Here is a 16,765-nt window from a genome sequence, read left to right on the forward strand (position 1 = left end):
AAAAACAGAGAATGAAGTAGAAAGGAGATAAATGAAGTGATGGGGACCCACACCCTATTAATTAATGATTGCAGACCGCAGACCGCAGACCGCAGACCTCTTTGAGTTAGCCGTTGAAGTGGTCTTGACCCAACAACACCACACCACAAACTCAGCTGCCATTTGCATATTTTCCCTAATAAACCCGCTCTCTCTCTATTCTATCACCAAATCAGCATCGCGTATACGGTATACCTATCTCTCTGCGTATTAATTTAGACATCACATCCCCACTATGGACAATGGACACAAATTGAACGCTCTACAATGCAAGCTGGAAATTCTTGATTGGGAGTAAATTCTTCACCACTTCCCTCAAATTGGCACCATTCATTAATGACTTTAAGTTGTATCCCCACCGTGAGTGCCATCGTCTGGTAAAAAAGGACAAAAAGTAAAAGAACGAAAACACACGCCACTCAAAGTCCTTTGTCTCCACTTGGCTTCCCTGCCTGGCAGTGTTATAATATTATGTTTTTAGCAAGGCTTCAGGCTTGTCGCTCGGAGCTGACAATCCCAAAAGACAACTTCCAGGGCAGTAACATGAGTTGAGATTAGTTTCATATCTATTCAAATGAAAGACAATTTCAAGGGAACCGTTGCTACAATGTACACCCCACCCCATCTGGTCTTCCAAGTTTATTTATCAACTTGCTCCCCAACTCCCCCATCCACAACATAATTTAACAAATACAGACACACACAACAAGAGCTTTGATACTCTTTTTATCTTCTTGAGAGCACCCACCGTTGAGGACTTCATTTCTGATAGCAGACTTGCTTTCTCTAACAGGGGCAGAAGTTACCAATAACCAAATCCAACTATCATATCAACTACACTCCCAAGTCCAACCTGACATTGTCTTTTGCACCGCGAATATTATGCTATTCATCTATATCTCTCCTTTTATTAGTAGATGCTACAGGACTGCTCCTGGCTACAAACTGACAATGACGCTGAGGAAGCCATCCTCTAAAAGGAGACTCAACAAATTAGTACATTACTATCAGCAAATCAGCATCATGCCAATGGAAGTGTGTGGGAACAAAATAATTGTGGGATTTTATTAAATAAAACAAAACTATAGTACATGCTGTATTACAGAATCATAGGGTATATCACCATGAAAAGGGGCTTGCTCCCAGCAAAAAAATTTCATTTTCCACATCTTTCACCCATTGGCAAACTCGGTTGCAAGTCTTTATCGCCAATGCCTGTAAACACGTGTAAATCACAACTCAGAATGCATCCAACAACAGTATGTAGAAAGAATAGGTAACAAATGATCAATAATAGCTCGACTGACTGCTCGCTTTTTCAACAGCAGGCGACGTCACCAACCCACTGTACTGTTTTGGATGATAACATATACTAAACACAAGCTAATTACTTTGGCAACATGGATTCATGATGAAACAAGTGAAAAACATGTAAACATCAACAGTTCATCTAGACTGTACCAGGTAAAGCTATCAAGAAGGTCAATATCTATTTGACCAAAAAAAGGGTACAATATTGTAAAATCCTTTGGCAGTAAGAAATATATTACCTACAGGCTACAGCATTGGCACTGAAGGTTACAACATTGGACCATCAAAATCGTTCATTGAGTTTTTAAAGTGAAGAACACTTATTAAGGGGAAGAATAAAGCTAGTTGTGTTGGGTCCAAAAATATCCAACACATTACTTAATCTGATCACTATAAATATATTTTTATACTATTAAGAACACTAGCAGCAGCTTTCCTAAATCCCATTTCCTTCCCTAGATGTAGGGAAAACTCTTAAAAAATTCATTAAATCAGATTCCCTTGTTGTTCTCTAAACCAAAGAAACACAAGGGAACTAAAAGTTGTACCCTAAATTTAGGGAAGCAAAAGTGGTTCCATTAACATTATTTTAGTATAAAAAACTTTCTCTTTCCTCTCTCATTCCTCTACCATTTATTTGAAGCAATATTTCAATGCTTTATCTTTCCCCTCTCTTTTTCCTAGCATTTAATTTAAAGAATAGTTAAATGGTATAGGGAAATGATAAGGAAAGCTATTGTGGAGTGCATTTAAATGTTTAGTTCCTTAAAGCAAAAAGTGGTTTAATTCCTTAAATTGAGAAAAAGTTTAAGGGAAGCTGTTGCTGGTACTCTAAACCCTACCTTGACAGTTAACTATCCATATAGATTTTAAATTTAAGCTCCTCATAGAGAAGAACTATATTTGGGTTGGGGTGAGCTGCAGGCAGGTTTTATCGGCCCGTTGACTCAAATCCGCCCAATCGCAAGCGTAATAGGCGGATTTTTCCCCCATTACCCTGGGTGAGCAGATGGGGTTTAGAAAATCCGCACATTTTTTGATAAGTAGAAAATCCGCACATTAATAGGTGGATATTGGGTATTGGGTATGCGGGGCCGTTGATACCCGCCTGCCCGCATATACATATTTTTTATGTTATGCTTTACAAAACGCAAAGCACACCCCCTGAAACGCACATTCTAGAAAGTCGTTTCCCTCACTTTCTCTCATTCCCCTCTCTCTTAGTCCTCTCATTCTCCTCTCTCTTAGTCCTCTCATTCTCCTCTCTCCCAGCATCATCAAGGACTTCACAACATTGATCTAGGAAAAGGAAGAGCGAGATCTAATAGTTGAGGGTGCTTTAGAGAGTCGTGTGACATGGTGTTTGGGACTCAAGTCTTCGCAGCCTTCAACTATATGTTTGATTTTGTAGATCTATTTTTTGCTGTTTTGATTTTGTGGTTGTGGATCTATGGTATGATGTGGTTATTGGTTTTGATTTTGATTTTCTGGATCTATTATTTGGTATTTGCTGTTTTTGATTTTGAGGATCTATTATTGTCTACTGTTAAAACGGACGGATTACCACCAATTATCTGTCCGCTGGGGGGTGGATATGGATGGATCCTGCCACCTATCCATAGTGAAAACTGCCTCCACTGGGGGCAGATACGGGGGCAGGGTAGGGCTGAAGTCCGCCCATAGGGGGCAGTGCTCAACCCGATATTTGGGTAACAAAAAAGGTCGGCAAGTATGTGAATAGTTAGAATAAAGCAAAAACTGAAAAAGAATCTGAGATACATGAACATGAATAATACCTTGTCTGCAAGTGGATCAAATGCTGCATATAGTTCAAAATCCTGGGTGACCCAACAGAGTAGAACTGCCACAAAAAATTGATCATGTAATTTACAAGGAAAGACTTCTAATGAAGCACGTAAACATGAACATGAAAATCTATCTGATGCAACCAAACCAAACATGTTAAGGTAAGTGATTAGAGAAAGAGGTTCAAACAACAAGAAGCCAAATTCTGATTATGGACTGAAATAAGATAGAACAAAGCACATACACCAAAACAGAAAACAGATTTTAAATATAACTTTTTCATGCAAATCTACCAACATATATTGCATATTTTGGCTGTAGTATGAACTGAGAGATTAAAATACCATAATTTTCATCTCTTCTAAACTGAGTTTTGTGAGGACCAATTCCACTATCATGCATAGAAGCATAAAGTTTCTGGTAAGCTCTATATAATCTGCAAAACAAGTAACTAGTTATCTTATAGACAACAATTACTTTTTTTAGCTTCACCACATAAAGGAATTAAAAGCTTGTCTAGCAGAGTAGCTGCAAGATTCAGCAGTATTACCTTTTCTGCTGTCGTGAGCTACTAATTGCTGGTGAGAACTCTGAAGATACATACTGATCCAGATATATGCTACGGTATATGAAATGCCAAAGTCCAGCAGGACCACCAGTGCCAACATATGCTTGTCTGAATCTCTCAGGAGAATCTTTAGGTTGTCCTAGATGCGGAGATACAGATGCAGAACGAGGTAATGGATCAGTGGGCAAATCCTCAACATGCATCCCACCATCCAGCATGGATCTCTGAACTTCACTAAGAACATTTGACTTCAAAAGAACCACTTCAATACGAATCCTATGAAATTACAGTAAAATTTCTCAACATAAAATAAAGAGCGAAAAATAATACAGGAAGCTTGGATATATTTCTTTTGTAGTGCATGCGTACATCAATATATAGTTAGACTCCTCTTCTTTTTTGGTCACATCAGTGGTACTATGCCAAAAAATATGGTATTTTTCTTCAAAGAAGATGCAACATAATGCACTCCAACTGAAATTATTCAAAAAGCATAGTTTACCTGCAATCCTTAAGATGATAAAAGGCATCAGAACTTGTAGTGAGCAACATCAAGTATGTGTCAACCTGCCACGAGTAAAATTTGTCAAATCATTTTTGTGGGACTGATCTAACCAGATATAGTGCAGATTGAACGTAAAATTTGCATTTAAAAAAAAAAAAAAAGATGAAAGGCCAGCCTTTTTTCCTACAACCACTAGCCAGAATCTTATACAATAAGAAGTTAAACTTGAAAGCGAATTGTGAATCCAAGACTCACATCAAAATAATGGACATAAGCATACAAAAAGGCCATGGGATTATATCTTGGAAGGCAAATTGGTGAAAAAGATTCAGAAGTCCTGCATAAAGCCAAAAAGCACAAATAAGGCTAGTCTCACAAAAATGTTAAGAAACAAAATGATCTACTAAGATTTAAGTCTAGTTGGACATAATCAAAGAATAAGTATAGCTTTCTCATTGTGTATTATCTTTTGTACTGTCAATTTGAAACATATCTTAAGAATTATGCATTGAGCTCACGTATCAACAGAACAAAAAAAAAAAAAGAAAAAAGAAGAAGAGAAGTTGAAGATGTCATGCAGGAAATTAGATAAGAATGATCGCCCTCATTTGGTAACCCCCCCAAGTATGAGGGGAATTTTTATTTTTATTTTTATTTTTTTTTTTTTGAGGTGGCTGTAAAAAGTGATTAATGTGATATAAAGTAGAAAGAATTTATTTGGAAAAGTGAAAAAAAAAATTATATTGTAGTGGGTTTTTTTTATTTAAATAGTAATAAAAAATTGTTGATGTGATATAAAAAGTGAAAAATGTTTTGAAGTTGATATTTTTTAGGAAAAGTGAAAAGAAGGGGAGGGGGTTGTCAAACGGGGCCATGATACCATTCTTTTGGGTGGTTATGCTATTGGCATGTGCCCATCAACTAGAAGAAAATGTTCATAACTAAAGAAAAAACAAACTAGGCATGTTTCATGAGAAACAAATTTGGAAGAACATATGTCAAAAGTAAAAATTAGCGTGAAAACGTGGATGTTGAAAGTGTGGCACAAACAGGAAATGCATAACTAGTAACAAATGCATTACTCTTGGTAATATAAAGAGTTCTACTTTTCAATTTGAACTTTATGACAGCGATATTTTGCAGAAACCATAAAGTAAGACAAGACAGGAATGCTGACAATTTCATTTACCAAAACATAAATTAGCTAAAGAGCAGACCCGCCAGACCTAGTGGAACCCAGTTGAGCAATTTAAAAGTGCCAGCACCACATAAATTTTCTATAGCAAAATGTCTTAAAAAGACACAATTTTATCAACAAACAATAAAACTAAGGAATAGTTCTGTGTCCCTCTTAGTCATGTTACAAAATAAAATTGTCCATGCCAGGATGATCATCAAAAGATGACATAAGACTTATCAAAGGAAAAATAACTTGCCTAAATGATTCTGATGACATAACAAAGTTGGCAAGCAGTAGCATATCATCAGGATGAAGAGAAGCTTTTTGAGCACCAACAAGACTGACAACCTGCAATCAAACTTCAAGGCTTTATATTGCCCTAACCAGTAAATTATTAATAAATTAGACAAAAAAAAAATGGGAAGAAAGGAAAAGAACTAACTCAAGATATAGTTCCCTGAGGAGGAAAAGATTCAGACAAAGAAAAAAAGGGACGAAAAAAAGAGGGAGGGGATTTTAACCTTGTGCTTGCACATTAATATTGCAAATAGAACACCTGAATCGGCAACATCTTGCAATATAGCACCTGCAGCTTGTCTCGTTGCATAAGCAAGGGGAAGACAAGTGTATGCATGAAGAAATGTGGCTGGGTTCCTGAAATCAATAAAATAGCAAAATATGAGCACCATTAAACTAGGATGGTATTTTCTTTTGGGGGGAAGGGAGGGGGCATGGTCCTTACGATTTGCAACTTAACAGAATAGCAAAGGAGACCTTGGGAAAAATAATTCAAAAATATGACAGGCATTTTAAATTCACGGAGTACGGAAGAGATCAAGAACTATCATAAATAGCAACACATATCCATACAGAACAGAGAAGTAACATGGAGGTTAAGACATATTATAAGGTATGCTGTAGAGCACTAGAACGAATGAGACATTTGTACGACTCGATCACTGGCTTTGCATCCAATGTAGCATAAGAATAAAGACTGTATTGAACCTAATTAGCTGTAGAAAGTTAAATATACAAATTATTCAATTCTCCACTATTGTACATATATATCTTTGAAAAGTGGATACTTTAAACCTGACCATTCACAGTTTTTTGTTTTAAATTAGAAAAATTTTCTTTATTAAGACCCATATACATTTACTAAGCAATACAAGAGCATCTACAAATGTACGCATTAAGATTGTTTCTCTCAATTACTTCTGCAGAATATTTTATTGTTTTTGTTTTGCTTGAGAATGGAGCTCATAAATTTGTATCCCCCCCCCCCCCCCCCCCCCCCCCCCACCAATGCAGGTGTTACAACAAAGGAATTCCAAAATCCAAAAGGGAATAGAGAAACAAACCAACTGAAGGAATGGATTAAAGATGAGAAGACAACATCTGTTCCTCCAAGCAAAGGTGTCATATCAAACTTTGGATTCTTCTCGAAACATCTATTTACCGACTTTGTTAAAATAAGAAGCATCTGCAACCATATCATAATCAGTCATGTGAATTCGAGTGACTGTCATAAGAAAAATTTATATAATAATATAAGAAAAAGGATAGTAATCAAAGTATTCAAAAGGGCATAACATGTCAAACAGTGAAACACATCAATACTGAGAAGGATTATTGCACTCATAGGTTTCCCAATTTTTTTCCCAAAAAGTAGGTTCCCAAATGATGTGTCCCCATCCCATGTAATTTATTATTTTAGTAAATAGGGGCATAGGTGATGGGATGGTGATGGTTTGGGAACCAACTTTTTGAGAAAAAATTTGAGAAACCTAGCATTTCTCTATTAAGAGGGGGAGGCGGAGGGGGGATGCAGTCCTACCTGACCATAAATTAGTTCCAGTTGCCCCCTCAATGACTCGTAAGGCTCTTCTGTGCAGCTAATGCAAACTAAGTAAATGGGTCCCTTCACAAGAAAAACCACCTGAACATCCAAATATTTACAACAATTTATTAACTGATTGCCAAAAGAAGGAAAAAGACTTGAAAGAAAGGACTTGAAAACCCTCTAAATTGTGAAAGTAAACTTATTCATGCTTCCATTTCTAGGCATTATATTTCTCAAGCAACATCTGGACTTGGTTCTAGAGGTCCATATGTTTTATTTTCTGACAAGGAACTTGCATTAAATGCTCAATCATCCTTTATACTAGTCTTTTAGGCAGGAATCACATATGGTTTCTCTCTTATCTGATGATATTTTCTATAGGTCTGTGAGCAGTCTAAACTTTGTTTTTGATAGGTAATCAAAGAAGTTTATAAAAAGCGTAAAGGCGCCCCTAAACATTTAGGAAGTAAATAAAAAGGATACCAAAACAGGAAAAAAGAGAAAGGAAATATACCCGTAAAACCCAAATACAAGAGGAAACCCAAACCCCCCAACAACAAGCCCACAAAACCCAGAGACCATTACATCACAGCTAAGGCTCCCTTGCCTTCCCCCGGCTAGAACCCAAACCCCTAGCATCATAATTAAGTTCAAAAAGCCCTTCACATTCCCCTTTGTGGGAGACCCCTAGAGTTTGAAAGTAGAAACTAACATCAATCGCTACCCCGGGAGAACCACCAACCCCTTCAAAACCACCTCCCCTCGAAGATTCACCCACCTTTGAGGAAGACAATAGAGGAGGGCACCCAAACACAGATTGGACCGCAAAGAGAGGAGCCCACCCACTTCTAACAGAGGAAGGACTGCACCGCTTGGGAGAAGGAAGCCACGTTGAAGAAAAGGCTGACTAACCTCGTCTCGAAAAGGCGCAGGTGTGACACTACCCCATCCCTCGCAAGTGCTAACATGGGCTTGGCAATGGCCCCAATCAAAGGCATAGAAGGAGCCAGGGGAGCACTAATTACCACCAAATCCTCAGCAAGCAAATGCTCATGCAATCTGCCAACCTTAGGCTTCCGGAAGTATCCAAACACCGGGTTGGATTCCAACAGATAAATAGACGCCCCAGATTTTGACATCACAGGGAGAGAACACAGCCTTTCACCTAACGCATCCACACTTGAAGAGCAGTCACTGAAAACATCAAGGAACGCTAGACCACTCCCAATGAGAGCCGGAGATGGAGCTAGCTCCGGCGAGGCAAACTAGCTAGGCTTCCAAACAGAACCCAGATCCAGCAACTCGGTACTGACCTCTAATGCAGACACTAGAGGAGGCTGCTCCCCACCAGCAAACCTCATCAAAGAGGACCCAAGCAGCCGATTGAACAAAAGAGCCTCGAAAACAGACGAGGCAGAGGGTGCTATCATTGTGGAAATCGGCATGGGCCTACCAACGACGAGATCTGAACAGGCCGGAGAAGACTCAAGATGCCAAATATCAAAACCCACGTTTGTATACGACGACTGAGGTGAGACAACGTGACCATACCCGTCAAGTCTCGCTGCCAAAATCGGGGCAATAGAAACCACCGTCAAAACCAAAACAGGACCACCGCCAGAACCATCTTAGAGATGGCGAGGACAAGATCGTCGAAGAAGCCATCATTGAGTCAGTAGCCTAACATGAGGAAACTGCACCCTCCACCACCCACAAGGGGACCCTAGACCGGCCCGCCCTCTTAGATTCGATGCAACCGAAATTGAGCTAGGGCTTCAGATCCGCAAAGCCCGCCTTGCCAGGCTTCAAGCCCGAGACTGATTTGAACTTAAAAAGAATAGCCCTACCTTTCTTCTTATCAAGCTGCACACAAGCCAAACCTTTCCTCTTGCGAGAAGGCCCACTATGGGAGGAGGCGACCCAGCTCCTCCAACCCGCCCAAGAAAAAACGAGCAGCCCGCTCCACAGGAGAACACAACTCTATAAGTTTAGTTTTCAAACCCAAAAAGGAAGCTTCTTCCTCTTTCCAGAAAGTTCAGCAAACACTCTAACATTCTCAACTTCGAGGGAGTCGGACACTCCAAAACGACGCTCTTCCCCAAAGTCTGCAACCCCAATGATACCTTCCCCAAAGCCTCGAGCGCACCCTAGAAGAGGATCAAAAGAATTGCCCCACAAGTCCCCATCAAACGCTTGCTCAATACCCATCAGATCAAGACCAACAGACTTAGCCGAAGAACACACCTATTTAGCGCTCTTCCCCAAATTCTGCACCACTATCGTGTACAGCAACACACCCCGCCCACCGCTGACCAAGTCTTTGACCCAAGCTTCTTCTCTGCCAGAGTAGATTTGACTGTAACCGCAAGAACTCTCGTGGCTTCAAGAAAATCCACCGTCTTGGTCAACTCCCCTACAGCACGACTCCAACCCCGCCCTTCACGCCCCTCAGGAAGAAGGATTAACCCTTTCCGGCCATCCTCTGTGTACACCGCCAACTCCAAAAAGTGGCTAGCCCTATTACTCCCTTGTCAAACGATCCAAACCTGTTGGCCCTCACGGAAGGATTTGACGAAGTTCTGCGCCTTAGGGTTCGGCAGCGCTTATTCCAACATCTCAACCGACCAACTAATACAGATAATACCCAGTATAACAATACCGGTAAATCCCTTCCTTTTTTCTTCCAACCGGACCACCGCATCGCCTTCCCTCTCTGAGAAAACGAAGGTTTTCGCCTCAACAAAGAATTGTTGTTCTATAATCCCCTCCCATAGGACCCAACCTCATGCAAACTCCACGCGCCTCTTACATCAACGCCGACGAGCAGAACGACGACTGACTCACACTAAAAACCACCCCAAACAATGATCCCACAAGAGAAGGGATGCCTCACCTAGATATGCCTAAGACCTACTAAACAGAAGCCCCAAGCCTCCACGCGTCGCTCACCTCGTCGCCTGAGAGATAAAGATGCGAGCTAACTTCAGTCGAGAAGCCACCCCAAACAAACCCAAAACCTAAAAAACAAAGTCACCTTCAAGCTCCGACGAAGACCCACCAATAGATGTCCAACTGCTACATGAATTGACCAAGAACGGCCCAAAACCACTCCAAAACGATAGGGATCCCGTAGTCCAGAGCCTGCCAAGCTCTTAAGCGGCGAGACGAAGTGAAGCCCTAGCGGGACGCGCCACCACTAGGGTAGAGAGAGGGAGAGAGGGGCGTGCCAAATATCCCTATAGGTAGCCATGTGTCTTTCTTAGCCCGTAAAGAAACATAAATATCAATCTAAACTTTGACCCTTATTTCTTCCAATTATGTTCTTGTACCCAAACCCCAAAAAAATATCAAGAGTCTTCTAGAGGATAATTTAACACTCATCTCACTAAATAAGTAAGAAAGTGCTCCATAATGGGTCTGGTATCAAAATGGAAACTTTTTCCCTTTCTGCTTTGTCCAATTCTAAAATTGGAAAAAGAGGAACAAAGACAAACTCGTGCCTTGATAGACATATACATCTTACAATGAAAAAATAAAAGGTCAAAAGTACACATTGAGTAAAAGTCTTTCTGAGACAGCATACATCGCTTGTGCACTTCAAAGTCCAAAATGCTAAGGATAATATCATTACACACAAGCATAGCTAATACGACTCATAAGAAGAGAATTTTACATCAATACTTCAATAGATTAACTAGCAGCCTCTTCATTGACATCTTTTAGGTATTCAAGATGGTAAAATTCAGAATTTTTTTTTTTTTTTTTTTTTTTTGAGTAAGAGAAATTTCATTAAAAGCACAAAGTGTGATCAAGTACACAGGGAGTATACAAGAACGACAACTAAGAAGAAGAGGAAAACAATACAAGAAAATCATTATAACTAATAACTAAAGGGGCAAATAACGCAGCCGTCCAAGAGAACAAAGAATAAAAGAAAAAAGAAAATCATTCAGAATTATCACCTAAAAGTTACATTATCAGGAGAATGAGAAAACAGTTCAATTTTCTGTCCCCCAAAACAAGGATTGCTAGCAAGCAGATAATTTGAGAAACAAAAATTTCAAGTCAAAGAAGAATGTGAAAGGACCTGGTGCTTTCCTGCCCTCACCAATTTGACACGATCCCCCCTGAAAAGTGATTAAGGAAGAAACTATTGAGGGCTTCTATAGATTTGGCTTCAAATTATTACTCTAGGAATAGGAGTATATTCAAAGATAAAGAATTCATAATATAAACCAAGGTAGAAAGAACAGGTACCCGTTCTCCACAAAGGAAATGATAGCCTGCAATGTTGCTGAAAATCCTGCTAGCTTGTGTTCATCTCCATATCTGGTAGTTGATAGATATGAAACAACAGATGGTCCAGAAAAGAATTTATAAGCTTGGACTCTGTTTTGCATTGACATTAATGCAAAATGTGCAGTTTCTGATACTGATATATGCAAAAGTCAGACACAAACCTGGAGTATATTGGTTTGCCTGAGTTACTAAGAATAAAAAAGTGCTTCTTCCTTTTTCTCCATGATATGGAAGCATCATCCTGCACTTCAGTTATTAATCAAGCAGTACATAATAGTGTAGTTTTTGATAAACATAATTTTGTCAGGCACAGCAGCAAAAGTAAAATACATGAATATGCCACTGATTTTTAAAATAAATGAGCACAAAAAAAAAAAAAAAAAAAAAAAGATAGAAAAAGAATGCTGCATGGAGCCTAGGCCTATTCGCATCAGATAGAAGATCAACCTCTGGAATTGATCTAATATCTGATAAAAAAAAATTCGTTCATCGCCATGCTCGCTATATAAATTTTATAATTTATTTTTATTCTTTACTGCGGGTTCTTACATTTATGCTATTTTAGTTTCATTAGGGAAGTAGCCTAGCTCAGCTGGGAGAAACTCCTAATGGAAAGAATACTCTCATTAAAGCAGGGTGACATGTTACCATTGACCTTAGACCTCACACCAGATTTCCTTTTCCTGATCCCCCAAAAAACGGTAGATGCTCCTGCAGGTAGGAGCCACTTCACTTTCACTGCTAGGTATCTAAATAAAGTTAACTAATTGTTCATTGCAATGAAATGAGTATGTAGTATAATAAGTAAAAGCGTTCTTCAAGTATCAGACACCCCCACCTCCTGTTATGCATTCAAATATGTTTCATATATATCTTATTCATAAAGAAAAAAAATATGTTCCATATATATATCTCCTCAACTTATAAGTAGAAGGCCCGAGTTAATACATCTCAAAAATGAGGGTTTGGCAGACTTCATGTGTACAAGACCTATGCAAGGCTGATAAAATCAGGACCATACAAATTAAAATGGGTGTTGTTCATGTACTGTTGTTTACAAGGGGAAGGCAAAAATCCTAATTCGAAGCCTTGCAAATTTATTTAGGACAAGCCAATAGATAGTTTACTCAGTGTTTCATATATGACGTTTTCCCAGTGGGTTTGGGCTTTGATCTTTTGGGTTTGGGTTCTCCAGCGCCTTCTCCTCCGGCGTTGGTAGAGCATTCCTCTTCCACTCTGGAGACATTGTTTTCGGTGGCCTCGGCGGCGTCTACTCAACCTCTTGATTTGGTTCGGCAGGATGGGAGTCAGCCGGAGTTTACCTTGCTTGCTTCTCAGGCTATGACAGCGGGTTCTCTCTCCGTGTCATTACCTGAGCTCTTGCTTTCTCATCAGCGCAAGTTCAAGGTCTCTCCTTTCACTGGGATCATTTCCATTCCTCCTTCGGAGGCTTTTCCTCAAGTGAGTGTGGCCGCAACGGATAAGGTGGACCTGTGTGGTGGGTTTGCTCCGGAGTTGGCGGTGGGCTTTGCCCAGGATTCATCCTTGGCTGTCTTGGTGAGGTTAGGTGCTCCCAATGGGTGCGTCTCGCCAAATCCTCTTTCTTCCTCTACTGATTCGGTGCTAGTAGTAGCTAGTGCTCTAGCTCCTGTGGTGTCGTCTTTGAAGATTTTTGAAGCTTCAACGTCTTCGAGTCATTCTGTTTGGAATTTTGGGTTTGATTCGGTTGAGGAGGATGGTATTGATTGGGTAGAGGAGGGTGATGATTTTCCGTGAGAGGGTGTTGGTGCCTTTCCTCAGGATCAAAAGGCTAGGGACGATGCAATTGCTGCTATGTTTATGTCGGGTGCTTGGTCTTTCTCACAGGTTTTGGAGGGGCTATCTTGGGTCCCTTTCCCTTCTTCGAAGGCGGGATCTGCCTCCAGGCTGAAAGGCCAGAGGGAACTGAAGAATTTGCATTGTTCTATTAATTATGAAGGGTCTAGTCGCAGCAAAGGCAAAAGGAAGTAGTCTTCCTATGGGTTGTGGGGTTTTTTCTTTTGTTTGTTTCCTGTTGTTTTTCTTTTCCTTTCTTGTTTAGGTGTCCTTGTGTATACTTCCAGTGTGCTTTAGGGACGCCTTACGCTTTTTTATAAATTTCTCCTACTTATCAAAAAAAAAAGCAAAAAAAGAAAAACCTTACTACAGACCTTCTTATCTCACAACCAAATTGGAACAGGCTTATTTATGTATCTTCTTTTAGTTATATAGACCATGCATCTATGACAGCTTCCTAGCACAATAACAGAATGCCCTCGTCTTTTTCTACTTCATTTTGCTTTCCAGCTCCATAAGTTTTATACCATTGCAGGTTCAAATTTAGTGCTCCCAGATTTATTGAAGTTTTAACATTTTTTTTTGTAAGTCAAATTTTATTAAAAATAAAAGGCACCCCAAAGTATATAGGCAATATACAACAGGAAACACCTAAGTAGAGCAAACAAAAGAAAAACCCAAACAACCCAACACCGAACAGAACCCAACCAAGAAAAACCCACAAAAAAAAGCTTCGATCCCGAAACCCCCAAACACCAACAGCCCTCAAATCCAAAGCCCACACGAAGCACTCAACATTTAATAGAACAAAAGTAAAGCCAAGGCATCTGTTTCTGCAAGTGGACACCTAAAAGAGTCGTGGCTATTTTTACCAAGGGAAAGTGAGCACTACAATCAGTTTAGTCTGTGATTTCTACCAAGAAGGGCAGAAAGAAGTTCTTATGGACAATGTGTAATGTGTTTATATAGGAGGCAGCCTCATTAAATGTATGACTCGATCTTCTTGTCTTGTCCTAAAATTCTCTATTCTTATTTAATTGCCTCTTTAAATACTCTATTTTTTCGTGATATATATCCTATAAATTAGGTTGGCACAGAGATAATTGAAAACATTCAAAAGAAAATATAATCATGGGAGACATTTGGTTTTGATAATTTGGAGGGATCTAGCGTTCTAATTCAAATTTTACATCGATCTACTAATTAGAGACTTACTAATATGTCTTGTCAAAGCCTCATTTAAACAAATTATACTTGGGGCTAAAATCCAAATTCATCTCCCCAATCTTAAAGTCCAAACACAAGATGAAGTATTTACTCCTAACAGCCTTTAGGCAAAGACTAATTAAATTTGCATCAAATATTAGCAATCTAGAAACATATACTGATTTTCTGTTGTTGTGAAATACACATTTACTGATGAAACACGGATCCAAGACCGATCCGGAAACACCTACTCATAGCTTTGACCAGCTAAAACTTGAATCTTAGTCAAAGAACAAAGCTGTTGGAACCATACATTGTCTAGTACAGCTCCTTAACAAGAGTATAAATTCACATTGTCCAGCAGCAATGCACTACAGAGTATAAAAAGTTTTTGCAAATACATTAATAAATCCAAACGGGCGCCTTTCTGTTTGTGAAATGCGCACAATTGATCCAAAAAATCATTGAAATCTGATTTTTTTTTTTTTTTTTAAAAAAAAAAAAAAAAATCAATGCAGTTGAACGACAAAAAAAAAATCCACAAGAAGCTCCCAAACTGCAGTACCTCATCGAGGTGCCGCTTTCCGGGCACCCACGTGGCCGGCGAATCTGAAAACCCATTGACCGAACCCTCATTTTCCACTTCCTGTATCTCATCCTCGCCAATCCCATCAATCCCCGACCCACCACTACTCGCACCGGTACTGCCCCTTTCGCCGGCATACCCACTACTACTCGGACTCGACGGCCCGTCCACTTCCAGCTCCGAATTCGTCCTGCTCCACACCACGCCTCGCTCCACACTCTCCCTCGCCTCCTCCACCTCCAAATTGCTCTCAATTCGTCCCTCCACACCGCTAACGGTTCCTTCTCGGTCAGTGCTCTCGATTTCTCGGTGATTGTTCTCCGCCAGAGGCCCATTTGCGACGCCGTTTAGGGCCTCTTGACTCTCTGGCACTTCATTGTGGGGCTCGGCCAATGTGACCGATGCGAACTGATCTTCGAGTGGTTTGGGGGTAGGGTTAGGGTTAGCGTCGGAGGAGTCGTCTCCAGAGGTCGAATCTGAGGACATTGACGCAAGCGAGGCTTTGAGGTTTTTTTTTGGAGTTTAAAGGAGTCTTCTATAGAATAGAATAGATAGGATTTTGCTTTCGGGTTTGGTGTGTGAAATTTGTGAATTTCTCAGGGAACGAGAGAGAGGAGTTTGTGGGTTTTGTGGGGACGGTGGACGCGTCGCCTACCAGTCGTGGAAACGAAACGCAGCGCTGAGCCTCCGAGGCAGTCTGACCAGTAGGTGGGAGACGTGGAGTGGATCCGAATTGCAGTCCTACGGGCCGGGTTTTATTCTTTTAACTCTTCTTTGTTGGTCCAAAATGGGCCACGGTCCAAAACTAGTACGACTGGCAATATAGCATTTCTTTTCTCAGAAATTTCCATATTGCTCTCACTTTGGGCCTACGGATAAAGAGACGTACGGTTTTTTGGTTTTCTTGTTGTTTGTTTCTGATTTGTTTTTCCTATGACATTGTGATGACAATCTTGTTTTTCTTGTTCAGGACAAAAAGAAGTTGACAAGGTGATAAATGTGGTATGTCGGGCATGGGCCCATGAGAGGCTTGAGAGCAATAATAATTGGGCTCCGACGGATGCCCATGGGTTACTCGTGAACCTTCAATGTTCTGAGCTTTTGGTAGGTCCATAATTTATTTGATGTTATTTTCAGAAGGAAAAAAACAAAATATAATCATATAATTTTTGGAGTTTTGACAAAAAAAAAAAAAAAGTGTTATTTTATAGGAAACATTGCACATATTTTCCTCAAATACCACTAAATTGACAATGCCCCCAAACCTCTAATTAGGACCTCCAAAATATCAAAAAATTGTTAATGTCCCCATACCCTAAGGTCAGAAAAAAGACAAAAATATCATAATTTTTTTAATAAGACAAAAAGTACTCCTATAAAGTCAAAAAAAAATTTAAAACAAAAAAAGGTCATTGGTCATATCTTTGGCAATGTTTGGTCGCATTTCAACCTTAGTCTCTTTGCCTACTATCTTGCTTCTCATGTAAGCCTAGTTATCGCCAAATGTATATTATAATTAAGGTTGCGTACCTTATTTTAGGAAGAAAAAAAAAATTATATTTAGCTCCTATGTTTTTATCTGGTTTGGATTTAGTTATTAGATTTTC

General features: G+C 39.7%; 1 protein-coding gene across 1 annotated transcript; it reads right to left on the bottom strand.

The window, feature by feature from the left end:
* Positions 1–1,079: 1,079 nt before the first annotated feature.
* Positions 1,080–15,884, bottom strand: LOC133877987 (vacuolar fusion protein MON1 homolog). Its single transcript, XM_062316464.1, has 14 exons — positions 15,138–15,884; positions 11,713–11,792; positions 11,510–11,581; positions 11,340–11,379; positions 7,247–7,348; positions 6,771–6,892; positions 5,931–6,063; positions 5,666–5,757; positions 4,485–4,566; positions 4,227–4,291; positions 3,707–4,000; positions 3,501–3,592; positions 3,147–3,211; positions 1,080–1,254 (listed from the first exon to the last, which is right to left on the bottom strand). Exons 1-14 carry the CDS (start codon positions 15,642–15,644, stop codon positions 1,159–1,161), a joined length of 1,842 nt encoding a protein of 613 aa, XP_062172448.1. The 5' UTR covers positions 15,645–15,884; the 3' UTR covers positions 1,080–1,158.
* Between the last annotated feature and the right edge of the window lie 881 nt (positions 15,885–16,765).

This window comes from Alnus glutinosa, chromosome 9 (genome assembly GCF_958979055.1).
Source record: "Alnus glutinosa chromosome 9, dhAlnGlut1.1, whole genome shotgun sequence".
Classification (NCBI taxonomy): Eukaryota; Viridiplantae; Streptophyta; class Magnoliopsida; order Fagales; family Betulaceae; genus Alnus; species Alnus glutinosa.

Coding starts and splice junctions, on each gene's coding strand:
- LOC133877987 (XM_062316464.1), bottom strand. CDS start 15,644: ATGTCCTCAGATTCGACCTCTGGAGACGACTCCTCCGACGCTAACCCT. Junction 3,593..3,706: donor AGCTCACGACAGCAGAAAAG/GTAATACTGCTG, acceptor CTTGTTTTGCAG/ATTATATAGAGCTTACCAGA. Junction 3,212..3,500: donor TAGAAGAGATGAAAATTATG/GTATTTTAATCT, acceptor TTTTTGTGGCAG/TTCTACTCTGTTGGGTCACC.